At 26.6% G+C, this 13,401-nt stretch overlaps 1 protein-coding gene across 11 annotated transcripts; it reads right to left on the reverse strand.

The window, feature by feature from the left end:
* Nucleotides 1–3,249: 3,249 nt before the first annotated feature.
* On the reverse strand, nt 3,250–13,314 carry LOC119600541 (homeobox protein 2). Of its 11 annotated transcripts, none has more exons than XM_037950817.1 (10): nt 12,725–13,314; nt 10,246–10,500; nt 9,576–10,162; nt 7,095–8,115; nt 6,912–7,028; nt 6,645–6,847; nt 4,565–4,721; nt 4,418–4,505; nt 4,229–4,355; nt 3,250–4,168 (listed from the first exon to the last, which is right to left on the reverse strand). In XM_037950817.1, the coding sequence occupies exons 2-9, from the start codon at nt 10,315–10,317 to the stop codon at nt 4,255–4,257; spliced, it is 2,346 nt and encodes a 781-aa protein (XP_037806745.1). In that variant the 5' UTR covers nt 10,318–10,500; nt 12,725–13,314; the 3' UTR covers nt 3,250–4,168; nt 4,229–4,254. The 11 variants fall into 11 exon arrangements, with proteins under 11 accessions (XP_037806745.1, XP_037806737.1, XP_037806736.1 ...); XM_037950809.1 differs by adding an exon at nt 12,347–12,476 and having other exon boundaries at nt 3,250–4,355; nt 12,601–13,314; XM_037950808.1 differs by adding an exon at nt 12,347–12,476 and having other exon boundaries at nt 3,250–4,355; nt 10,246–10,696; nt 12,601–13,314.
* Nucleotides 13,315–13,401: the final 87 nt, after the last annotated feature.

The raw sequence follows: 13,401 nt of genomic DNA on the forward strand, positions 1-13,401 counted from the left end.
AGAACTGAACTAGAACTGAACTAGAACTGAACTAGAACTGAACTATGACTGAACTAGAACTGAACTAGAACTGAACTAGAACTGAACTAGAACTGAACTAGAACTGAACTAGAACTGAACTAGAACTGAACTAGAACTGAACTAGAACTGAACTAGAACTGAACTAGAACTGAACTAGAACTGAACTAGAACTGAACTAGAACTGAACTAGAACTGAACTAGAACTGAACTAGAACTGAACTAGAACTGAACTAGAACTGAACTAGAACTGAACTAGAACTGAACTAGAACTGAACTAGAACTGAACTAGAACTGAACTAGAACTGAACTAGAACTGAACTAGAACTGAACTAGAACTGAACTAGAACTGAACTAGAACTGAACTAGAACTGAACTAGAACTGAACTAGAACTGAACTAGAACTGAACTAGAACTGAACTAGAAAGAACTGAACTAGAACTGAACTAGAACTGAACTAGAACTGAACTAGAACTGATCTAGAACAGAACTAGAACTGAACTAGAACTGAGCTAGAACTGAACTAGAACTGAACTAGAACTGAACTAGAACTGAACTAGAACTAGAACTAGAACTGAACTAGAACTGAACTTGAACTGGCCCTAAACTAGAACAGGATTAGATCTAAACAAGAACTAGAGCTGAAGTAGAAATGAATATAAATGAATTAGAACTAGTCTATGAAGTAATCTATTGACTAGTCTATGTACTAATCTAATCTATTGCCTAAAGGTTTTAATAGAATATTTCTGAAACACAGCATTACCATGCATTTTTTCTTACCTTTGGGTCAATAAATCTTAAATTAAACAATTTATTTTTTTCAGCTATTTAAATATATTTTATTTATTGTTTTATTGTTGCATTTTGTTTAAGAAATTTGTTCTAAATATGAATATTTTTGAGTTTGTTTCAATATTTAAAGTAACTATTTTGATTGAAGAAATACAATATTTTTAATATTAAGTAAAATTCTTGATAAAGTTGTGGCTTAAAAGTTAAACTAATTATGAATTATTTAAATTATAAATAAAGACGTAATGAAAATAGTTTATTTTTTTATAACTAATGAAAAAACTACTTAATTAAAAGCACATATTCGAAGAAGAAACACTAGTTTATTTAAAAACTAAATTACTACAGCTAATTAAGTTTTGAAAAGGAAAAAAGTTAAACTTTTAAAAAAAAACTTTAACTAAAAAATAGAAATTTAAATGTTTTATTTAAGACTTGAAGACTTTTTCTTTAATTTTATTATTTAATTGCTTAGTTTTTTTTTTTTTTTTAAACTTAATAACAATTAACAAAGACTTTAAACAATTTTGATTGTTTAGAAAAGTGGTTTTAATTAAAATATTACTAAGTAGCTACTAAATACTAAAAAGGCATTAATTTTATTAAAAGTGTTTTGTTTTTTAAGAAAGAATATTGCAACTTTTTTAAGTTTACTTTTTTAAAAGATTTTAATAGTTTAATTTAAAGCATAATGGCATAAACGTTAGGTGGCTTAATGTTTTTTTTTTTAATTTAAAAAAAGGGAAGATTTTGAAAATTCCTTTAGATATTTTGGATTTGTTTTTTATATACTTTTTTTATATTGACTTTTTTATAGTTTCAAGTTATAGACTAGACTCTTAAATGTTTAAGTTATAAAAAAATAGCTAAAATTTTAAAATACTAAACAAAAAAAATATAATAAAATATTAAACAAATAAGTACTAAATTGTTTAAAATTAATAAATGAAGCACTTTTATATTGAGTTTTGTATAAAAACATAAATTTTAACAAAATACTAAAAGATACAAGACATTTAGTAAAAATACTTAATAATTGCAGTCCTGCTGATCTTTTCATTTGAATTTCAGTGAAATTTCATAAAATAATTTTTTTTTAGAAAATTTTTAATAATTACTCTTTTTACGGAAATTTTCTATTTTCTGTAGAACTGAACTGAACTAGAACTGAACTAGAACTGAACTAGAACTGAACTAGAACTGAACTAGAACTGATCTAGAACTGAACTAGAACTGAACTAGAACTGAACTAGAACTGAACTAGAACTAGAACTAGAACTAGAACTGAACTAAAACTGAACTAGAACTGAACTAGAACTGAACTAGAACTGAACTAGAACTGAACTAGAACTGAACTAGAACTAAACTAGAACTGAACTAGAACTGAACTAGAACAGCACTAGAACAGAACTAGAACTGAACTAGAACTGAACTAGAACTGAACTACTGAACTAGAACTGAACTAGAACTGAACTAGAACTGAACTAGAACTGAACTAGAACTGAACTAGAACTGAACTAGAACTGAACTAGAACTGAACTAGAACTGAACTAGAACTGAACTAGAACTGAACTAGAACTGAACTAGAACAGAACTAGAACTGAACTAGAACTGAACTAGAACTGAACTAGAACTTAACTAGAACTTAACTAGAACTGAACTAGAACTGAACTAGAACTGAACTAGAACTGAACTAGAACTGAACTAGAACTGAACTAGAACTGAACTAGAACTGAACTAGAACTGAACTAGAACTGAACTAGAACTGAACTAGAACTGAACTAGAACTGAACTAGAACTGAACTAGAACTGAACTAGAACTGAACTAGAACTGAACTAGAACAGAACTAGAACTGAACTAGAACTGAACTAGAACTGAACTAGAACTGAACTAGAACTGAACTAGAACAGAACTAGAACTGAACTAGAACTGAACTAGAACTGAACTAGAACTGAACTAGAACTGAACTGAAATAGAACTGAACTAGAAATGAACTAGAACTGAACTAGAAATGAACTAGAACTGAACTAGAACAGAACTGAAATTTTTGAAAATTTCTCCTTTCTATAGAAACTTTTCGAAAAAATTTTCTTTTTTATAGAATATTTTTGGACAATTTCTCTTTTGTATAGAAAATTTTCTGAAAATTTTTTATACAAAATTTCAAGGAAAATTTCTCTTTGTAAGAAAATTTTCGTTTGATGGAAAACTTGGAGTTGAAATAGTCAGCAAACAGATCAATAACTAGAGAATTCGATAATTTTGTTTGATGTCGACTAATACTTTTTCTTCAACAGAAAACAGAAAATATATTAATAGTTGTGTTTTGTTGCTAACGTTCAAAGGCAATTTCATATAAATTTAAAATTTATACACGTTAGGAGTTAACGTGTAAAATTATACAAGTTAATTTTAACTTCGATAAAAGTGCTACCAATTCAAAAATAAAAATACAAATATGAATGTGTGAATGTCAAATAATAAAAAAATATTTTAAAATAAAATTTATATTACAAAAAATTAACAAATAGAGACTTTTTTTCAAGAAATTGCAAATATTTTCAAGATTTAGCTGATTTTTCCATTGAAGTAATGCCAAGTCAGTTAATGTTCATTTTGTTGCTAACTTTGAGCGTTAACATTCAATAATAGCAACAAAACACAGTAAATATCAAAGTACATTTTTAATAAAATACAAAAACTTTTCTGGAAAATTTCGACACCAAACCCCTAAATAAAAATATAAATTTGATTTAATTCTTTCCTGTAAATTTGTTTGCAAAACGCGCAAAAAAAATTTGAACTTTTGTGTGATAAAAAATTAACGATAAACAAAAAATTTTTTACAAAAAAAGGCAGTAAAATTAGAATAATAAAAAAATACATTTGTTAAATAAGTATAACAAAAATTTGTGTTAGAATAAAATGGAATGTTTGTTAAATTTGTTTTTGATATGATGAAAGTTTTTTGTTCATTAATAATATATTTTAGATATATACGTAAAGAGATCGTCTTTCTGTTTATAGATATGATGAAAAAAACTAACACATCAACTAATTCCTTTACTAGTTTTAGCAATTTCCCAAAAAAATTCTTTTGAATATTTGAATTATTCTTTAAAAATGTTGAATATAAATTTCTTGTTTTTGTTATATTAAATTGTTTATAAGCTGTAGTTTGTTTGTGTTAAATTACTATTTCATTTTTTCCTTTATAATATATCGATATGTTTCGGTTAATACGGGTTGTTTATTCCATTATATTTTGTTCCCTTTTTGTGATTATTTCTATATATAAGTTCGTTATTTTGTTTTTGTGTGTTTGCTGTTGTTTCTTTGTTAATTAAACAAAAACTGAGAGAAAAAATATGTAGTTTAACAAATTGTTAATAAAAATGTGTTTATAATAGTTACTGGAGTTAACTAGGGCTTTTTTCTATTTAAACCCAAACTCCATGAGGATTTTTACTAGTTGGTACAGCATTTTCTAATTGTCTTGGTGAACCTATAATACGTCTACTACTGCCGGGTTTATTAGAACCTGTGAATAGAAAAAGAATATATGTTATTTGACGTATTTATTAACTTTTTTCTTAAACATACCTTCCAATAAATGTTTAATTTCTTCTGATGTTGTTACGGTTAAACTTTGTAGATTTACTTCCTTCATTTCGTTGACCAATTGCTCCACCTTTAAAAGAAGAATAATTAATATTATTTCTAAATGTTGTTTTTCTTTTAAAACTTTACCTGTCGCTTTTTCTCTGCTATAGCAGTTTCTATTAACAAAATTTCCTTTTTCAAGCTTTCGGCTGTTTTATTAGACGAATCCGTATTGTGAATGGCTTGATCAATATCAGTTTGTATGCGTTCCATTTCCATAAGAAAGTCACGTTCGACATTTTGTCTGAAAAGTAAAAAAAAAACGAATTTTTATAGAAAATTTCTCTTTTTTTCATAGAAAAATTTTCGGAAATTTTCTCTTTTTTTAGATATTTTTGGGAAAATTTCTCTTTTTTATAGAAAATTTCAAAAATATTTCTCTTTTTATTCGAAAATTCTCAAAACATTTGTCCTTTTTATAAAAAATTTTCGGAAAATGTCTTCTTTTTATAGAAAATTTTCGTTTTATTATAGAAAATGTTCGAAAATTTCTCTTTTTATAGAAAATTTTCGCAAAATTTCTCTTTTTTATAGAAAATGTTCGCAAAATTTCTCTTTTTTATAGAAAATGTTCGCAAAATTTCTCTTTTTTATAAAAAAATTTCCGAAAATTTCTCTTTTTTATAAAAATTTTTCGGAAAATTTCTCCTTTTTATAAAAAATTTTGGGAAAATTTTTCTTTTTTATAAAATTTTCGGAAAATTTCTCTTTTTTATAAAAAGTTTTCGGAAAATTTCTCTTTTTTTATAGAAAATTTTCGGAAAGTTTCTCTTTTTTTATAGAAAATTTTCGAAAAGTTTCTTTTATAGAAATTTTTCGGAAAGTTTTTTTTATAGAAAATTTTCGGAAAGTTTCTTTTATAGAAAATTTTCGGAAAGTTTCTTTTATAGAAAATTTTCGGAAAGTTTCTTTTATAGAAAATTTTCGGAAAGTTTCTTTTATAGAAAATTTTCGGAAAGTTTCTTTTATAGAAAATTTTCGGAAAGTTTCTTTTATAGAAAATTTTCGGAAAGTTTCTTTTATAGAAAATTTTCGGAAAGTTTCTTTTATAGAAAATTTTCGGAAAGTTTCTTTTATAGAAAATTTTCGGAAAGTTTCTTTTATAGAAAATTTTCGGAAAGTTTCTTTTATAGAAAATTTTCGGAAAGTTTCTTTTATAGAAAATTTTCGGAAAGTTTCTTTTATAGAAAATTTTCGAAAAGTTTCTTTTATAGAAAATTTTTGAAAAGTTTCTTTTATAGAAAATTTTCGAAAAGTTTCTTTTATAGAAAATTTTCGAAAAGTTTCTTTTATAGAAAATTTTCGAAAAGTTTCTTTTATAGAAAATTTTCGAAAAGTTTCTTTTATAGAAAATTTTCGAAAAGTTTCTTTTATAGAAAATTTTCGAAAAGTTTCTTTTATAGAAAATTTTCGAAAAGTTTCTTTTATAGAAAATTTTCGAAAAGTTTCTTTTATAGAAAATTTTCGAAAAGTTTCTTTTATAGAAAATTTTCGGAAAGTTTCTCTTTTTTATAGAAAATTTTCGGAAAGTTTCTCTTTTTTATAGAAAATTTTCGGAAAGTTTCTCTTTTTTATAGAAAATTTTCGGAAAGTTTCTCTTTTTTATAGAAAATTTTCGGAAAGTTTCTCTTTTTTATAGAAAATTTTCGGAAAGTTTCTCTTTTTTATAGAAAATTTTCGGAAAGTTTCTCTTTTTTATAGAAAATTTTCGGAAAGTTTCTCTTTTTTATAGAAAATTTTCGGAAAGTTTCTCTTTTTATAGAAAATTTCTCTTTTTTTATAGAAATTTTTCGGAAAGTTTCTTTTTTTATAGAAAATTTTCGGAAAATTTCTCTTTTTTATAGAAAATTTTCGGAAAATTTCTATTTTTTATAGAAATTTTTCGGAAAATTTCTATTTTTTATAGAAATTTTTCGGAAAATTTCTATTTTTTATAGAAATTTTTCGGAAAATTTCTATTTTTTATAGAAATTTTTCGGAAAATTTCTATTTTTTATAGAAATTTTTCGGAAAATTTCTATTTTTTATAGAAATTTTTCGGAAAATTTCTATTTTTTATAGAAATTTTTCGGAAAATTTCTATTTTTTATAGAAATTTTTCAGAAATTTATCTTTTTTATACAAAAATTTCCGAAAAATTATCTTTTGTTTCAATTTTCTTTCTTACCTTATATTCTGTTTAGAATTTGTTATAGCTCTCTGTTCAATTTCTATATCATCCATTAGAAGACGAATTTTATTTTTACATTGCAACAGTTCCGTTTCACAATTGGCCAATTTTGAACGCAGCAAAGCAATTTCGGATTTCAAAGTTTTCTCTTGTTGTTTAACCAATTCATTTTCCTCTTCAACATATTGCAAAGTTTGTAGCTAAAATAAAAGGAAAAAATTATATAGAAAACTTTTAGTAAAAAATTAACATGCAAATTATTACCTGTTCACTGCCTTGACGAAACAATTGATCAGCCTTGGTGATTTCTCTAGATATAGCTTCTAATTCTTGAGCCTGATCACGTTCCTTAGACTCCAAATAAACAATTTCAGCATCATACTAGAAAGAAAACAAATTAATAGTTTCATTATTATAATCAGATTATTTATTTATTTATTAACTTACTTTACTTAACTCCATTTGTTGTTGATTGATTTTCTCACGCTGAAACTTGATCAATTGCAAGAGATCATTGTATTGTGTGGCCTGGAAAATACTTTCACTTTCATCCATATTTGTAGGCAAAACTAAATCATTTATTTGCTGATAATCCGCATAGTCGGCATAATCTGATTGTTGCTGTTGTGTAGTTGGTGACAATGGTTGATTGGAATATAAAGCATTGGCCGGATGTTGTGGTGAAACCGATTGTGAAGAGAAATTTGAATTAAGCTGCTGCTGCAGAGGACTATTACGTGGCGGTGGTGGATCTCTATAGGGTGGTGGTACTAGAGCACCATTTGCCGATATAGTTGTAGCTTGTTTATATAAATCATTAGGTGAATTAGATGAAAATTTACTATTTGCATTATTATTTGTATTAGAATTATTGCCATTTGTTGTTACAGTTGCTAGTGTATTGCCATTAAATATATCTAAAAGATTTTCGTTGCTTTGATTCGAATTGTTCATATTTAAAGTTGGTTGTGTTGTATTACTAAATATTATTTCAGCACTACCACCCATACTTGAATTTTGGGTTGTGTTTGCAGTAGCAGCATTATTCGTTGTTGTTGTTGCTGTCGTTAGCATATTACGACGATCTAAAGCATTACGTACTTCAGCTAAATTAATTTCATTTATAGATTTACTATTATGAGCACCCAATTGTTGATAAATATTATTTGTTGTATTATTGTGGTTGTTATTGTTATTGTTTTGTTCTTGATAAGCACCATTTCCTTTAAATGAAATATTGCCAGCATCAAAATTTCCAAGGTTATTGTTAGCACTGCTAGCATTTGATGGCATTTCAATGGGATTTGAATGAGATTTTTCATGACGTGGTATTAAAGATGTTGATGATGTAGTGGTTGTTGTTTTTGTTGTTGTAGCAGCTGCCGCCGCCGTTAAATTGTTGTTATTACGCTGTGGTATGCCCTTAACAATTCCAATATTTTCAGAGTATTTTGCATCATGAACGGCACTGAAAATAAAGAAATTAAAAACAATTTATTTAAAAGTTAATCTTGCTCTGGAATATTTTTCAAAAAACAGCTTTTTATAGAAAATTTTTTAAAAAACTTTTCTTGTTTAATAGAAAATGTTCAAAAAATTATCTTTTTTGTAGGAAATTTTCAATATATTTCACTTTTCTAATCTCTTCTTTATAGAAAATTTTCGAAAAGCTTCTTTTTTATAAAAAAATTTATATTTTTTATAGAAAATTTTCCAAAAGTTCTCTTTTTTATAGAAAATTTTTCAAAAATTTTCCTTTTTATAGAAATTTTTCAAAAAATGTATCTTTCTATGGTAACATTTCCCTTTTTATAGAAAATCTCTTTTATAGAAAAATTTTCTCTTTTCTAAAGAAAATTTTCGGAAAATTTCTCTTTTCTATAGAAAATTTTCGGAAAATTTCTCTTTTCTATAGAAAATTTTCGGAAAACTTCTCTTATCTATAGGAAATTTTCGTAAAATTTCTCTTATCTATAGGAAATTTTCGTAAAATTTCTCTTATCTATAGGAAATTTTCGGAAAATTTCTCTTTTCTAAAGAAAATTTTCGGAAAATTTCTCTTTTCTATAGAAAATTTTCGGAAAATTTCCCTTTTCTATAGAAAATTTTCGGAAAATTTCCCTTTTCTATAGAAAATTTTCGGAAATTTTCCCTTTTCTATAGAAAATTTTCGGAAATTTTCCCTTTTCTATAGAAAATTTTCGGAAAATTTCCCTTTTCTATAGAAAATTTTCGGAAAATTTCCCTTTTCTATAGAAAATTTTCGGAAAATTTCCCTTTTCTATAGAAAATTTTCGGAAAATTTCCCTTTTCTATAGAAAATTTTCGGAAAATTTCCCTTTTCTATAGAAAATTTTCGGAAAATTTCCCTTTTCTATAGAAAATTTTCGGAAAATTTCCCTTTTCTATAGAAAATTTTCGGAAAATTTCCCTTTTCTATAGAAAATTTTCGGAAAATTTCTCTTTTCTATAGAAAATTTTCGGAAAATTTCTCTTTTCTATAGAAAATTTTCGGAAAATTTCTCTTTTCTATAGAAAATTTTCGGAAAATTTCTCTTTTCTATAGAAAATTTTCGGAAAATTTCTCTTTTCTATAGAAAATTTTCGGAAAATTTCTCTTTTCTATAGAAAATTTTCGGAAAATTTCTCTTTTCTATAGAAAATTTTCGGAGAATCGCTCTTTTTTATAGAAATTTTTCGGAGAATTGCTCTTTTTTATAGAAAATTTTTCGGAGAATTGCTCTTTTTTATAGAAAATTTTTCGGAGAATTGCTCTTTTTTATAGAAAATTTTTCGGAAAACATCTCTTTTTTATAGAAAATTTTTCGGAAAACATCTCTTTTCTATAGAAATTTTTCGGAAAATTTCTCTTTTCTATAGAAATTTTTCGTAAAATTTCTCTTTATTCTCTTGATTTCCTCAACTTACCCAAAACTTTTCTTCAATTCTTTGGCTCGTTCATGTGCAGCATTTAAGCTCAATTCCATGGTTAAAGGTTTTTGATGCTGTTGTTGCTGTGTAGCTGCTGCTGCAGTTGTTGTTGTATTAGCATTTAATGCATTATCAATTGTATTACTAGAACTATTATTGTTTTGTTTATTTAAATTACTATTATTATTGTTATTATTGTTGTTGTTGTTATTAATATTGCTTAAACCCAAAGGTTTTTTATTTAACATCACAGTTGTGCTTTCATTGTTATTATTATTATTGTTGTTGTTGTTATTATTATTATTAATAATATTATTACTATTATTGTTATTATTAGTTGTATTCTGTTGTTGTTGTTGTTGCGTTTCTTGTTTCATATGTTGCTGTAACTGTTGCTGCTGTTGTTGTTTACTTTCTGAACGTTGCAATATAAATTGTACATCATTAGCATATTCACCCCATTTCAATAATAATTTTAAAGGATTTTCATTTGGTGCCAGCAGCCTTTCATTATTACGCCAACGTTCTATTAAAGTAAAACGTCCCACTTTGCCCGTAGCATGAGCCAAAGCAAAAACGACATCCTGGAAAAGAGATTAATGAAAAAAATTAGTTAATTAAGTATTCTGTAATGTTTTTTAACAAAAAAGTTATATTTTCCACTTACTTGACATGTTGTATTCACCGTAACTCCACAAACAATACGTTGTATACCTTCAACCCATACTTTTAGTTCCATGATGAAGTTTTTTTTTAGATATTTTTAAAACTTTCTCTGCTAAATCAATTGTTGAAACTCCAATTTTGTTGAGACAAAATTTCAATATTTTTTTATTAAAAAACTAGCACCCTTTTCGCAGAGTTGATACCAGAAGACTAATTTGCCATAACAACGTTAAATGTTAAATTAGGTGTTGGCCGGCTAAAATTGAAGGAAAGTGTTCTTTGATATATTTTTGTAGTTTTTTGTTATACAATTTGATTTGTTTGAATTTTGTTTTTTTTTTTTAGTTTAAATACTAATTAAATACATTTAAATGTTTCGTGTTGTATGTTAACAAGTGAAGCTTAACATGTGCAACGTAGCGTAATGACATCAAATAATAAACCAGCACGCTCTGTATTTAAATTATAATAGATAAAATGTTGACAGCAATTACAACAATATCAAATATTGATTTGTTTTAATGCAACTTGTAGCGGAAAACAACTTTATTTGTCAGATTAATGTTATTTTCTAAATTGTTGTGTATTTTGTATAACATACATATTTGTTGAGAGGGACGTTCAGAAAAGAAGAATTTAAAGGTAGGGTTTTTGTCGGTTAATTATTTAAATGACGGGGGTAAATTGTGCTGTGCATACGTCCTTTATACTATGACTAGGCTATAAACAAGACTATAGACTATACTTTAGACAAGTCTAGTCTATAGTCTAGTCTATAGTCTAGTCTATAGTCTAGTCTATAGTCTAGTCTATAGTCTAGTCTATAGTCTAGTCTATAGTCTAGTCTATAGTCTAGTCTATAGTCTAGTCTATAGTCTAGTCTATAGTCTAGTCTATAGTCTAGTCTATAGTCTAGTCTATAGTCTAGTCTATAGTCTAGTCTATAGTCTAGTCTATAGTCTAGTCTATAGTCTAGTCTATAGTCTAGTCTATAGTCTAGTCTATAGTCTAGTCTATAGTCTAGTCTATAGTCTAGTCTATAGTCTAGTCTATAGTCTAGTCTATAGTCTAGTCTATAGTCTAGTCTATAGTCTAGTCTATAGTCTAGTCTATAGTCTAGTCTATAGTCTAGTCTATAGTCTAGTCTATAGTATAGTCTATAGTCTAGTCTATAGTCTAGTCTATAGTCTAGTCTATAGTCTAGTCTATAGTCTAGTCTATAGTCTAGTCTATAGTCTAGTCTATAGTCTAGTCTATAGTCTAGTCTATAGTCTAGTCTATAGTCTAGTCTATAGTCTAGTCTATAGTCTAGTCTATAGTCTAGTCTATAGTCTAGTCTATAGTCTAGTCTATAGTCTAGTCTATAGTCTAGTCTAGTAGTCTAGTCTAGTCTATAGTCTAGTCTATAGTCTAGTCTATAGTCTAGTCTATAGTCTAGTCTATAGTCTAGTCTATAGTCTAGTCTATAGTCTAGTCTATAGTCTAGTCTATAGTCTAGTCTATAGTCTAGTCTATAGTCTAGTCTATAGTTTAGTCTATAGTCTAGTCTATAGTCTAGTCTATAGTCTAGTCTATAGTCTAGTCTATAGTCTAGTCTATAGTCTAGTCTATAGTCTAGTCTATAGTCTAGTCTATAGTCTAGTCTATAGTCTAGTCTATAAGCTAGTCTATAGTCTAGTCTATAGTCTAGTCTATAGTCTAGTCTATAGTCTAGTCTATAGTCTAGTCTATAAGCTAGTCTATAGTCTAGTCTATAGTCTAGTCTATAGTCTAGTCTATAGTCTACTCTATAGATTATTATATTGTCTACTCTATATTCTAGTAGTTAGTTTATAGTCTAGTTCATTGTCAGTCTAAGACTAGACTAAATTCTAGAGTCTAGACTATAGCTACATACCTGTATTTACAACTCTTTCTAGTCTATAGTCTAGTCTATAGTCTAGTCTATAGACTAGTCTATAGTTTAGTCTTTAGTCGAGTCTATAGTCTACTCTATAGATTATTATATTGTCTACTCTATATTCTAGTAGTTAGTTTATAGTCTAGTTCATTGTCAGTCTAAGACTAGACTAAATTCTAGAGTCTAGACTATAGCTACATACCTGTATTTACAACTCTTTCCGTTAGCAGATCTATCGGTAAGTCAAATTTCATTTAGCAATTAAATGGCAATTACTGCCCAAAAATATCATAAATTTTCTCTTTTTTCAAAAGAAATTTTCCTTCTGGCCTCTTTTATAAATTACAGAAACATTGCAAAAAAATAGGAAAACATATTTCAATACCATAAATTTACAAAACAACAAATTATTTGTTATACAAATTAATTCACTTTTTAATGATACACTAAATTTACTTTTCTTTTTCTTCGTTTTTCACTAATTCTCCCTTTTCTTTGTTTTCACTTCGTTGTTGTAATTGCTGTAGTTTTTCTTGTTGCACTTATAAAATCCAGTAGGAAAAAAAAAGAAAAAACTCACTTGCACTTTAATAAAAAAAATTTTCTTTAATTTTTCTTCTTTTTTGCAGTCAATGCACACAACAAACACTTCACACGGCAGCACCTTAATTGGTGACACACAACATTTTTATGTCCATTGGAGTTTGACATACAAAAACAATAAGCACACAAAATTTATTGATTGAGGTCGTTGGTTTGGGGCCACAATGATTTTTAACACATTTTTACCATTTGAAACCATTAACTTTTTTCTTTTTTATATGCTTTAACAAATTTTAGTTAATTATACTGCTTAAAATTTTATTAATTATTCTTTTAAGAACTCTTTTTTCTTGTTTCTTTTTAAAGATGTGTATATTTTACTTTTTCATTTCTGAGTGTGTCTTTCTTGGATTAGATTTACTTCAACAATAATTTAATTCTCTCTCTTTCACATTCTGTAAGATTTTCTGCACTATTTTTCTTATCTTTATTCTGCTTAACTTAATTTTAATTAGTATTTAATGAGATTCTTTCAATGAAAATTATCCAATAGTAAAGAATTTTCCTTATTTTTTTAGTACGAGTGTTTCAGTCACTACCACTTTACAACTACAAAAACGCCATTTTGCCCTTTTTAGTTATTTTCTTTTGTTACTGACATTTTATCAGGTTTTCATTTCGATTTTTGTTTTCTACTTTGATTTCTTGTTTGTT

Source organism: Lucilia sericata, unplaced genomic scaffold (assembly GCF_015586225.1).
Source record: "Lucilia sericata isolate MDLA Ls3-8-SP2 unplaced genomic scaffold, ASM1558622v1 Contig000116F_arrow, whole genome shotgun sequence".
Taxonomy (NCBI): Eukaryota; Metazoa; Arthropoda; class Insecta; order Diptera; family Calliphoridae; genus Lucilia; species Lucilia sericata.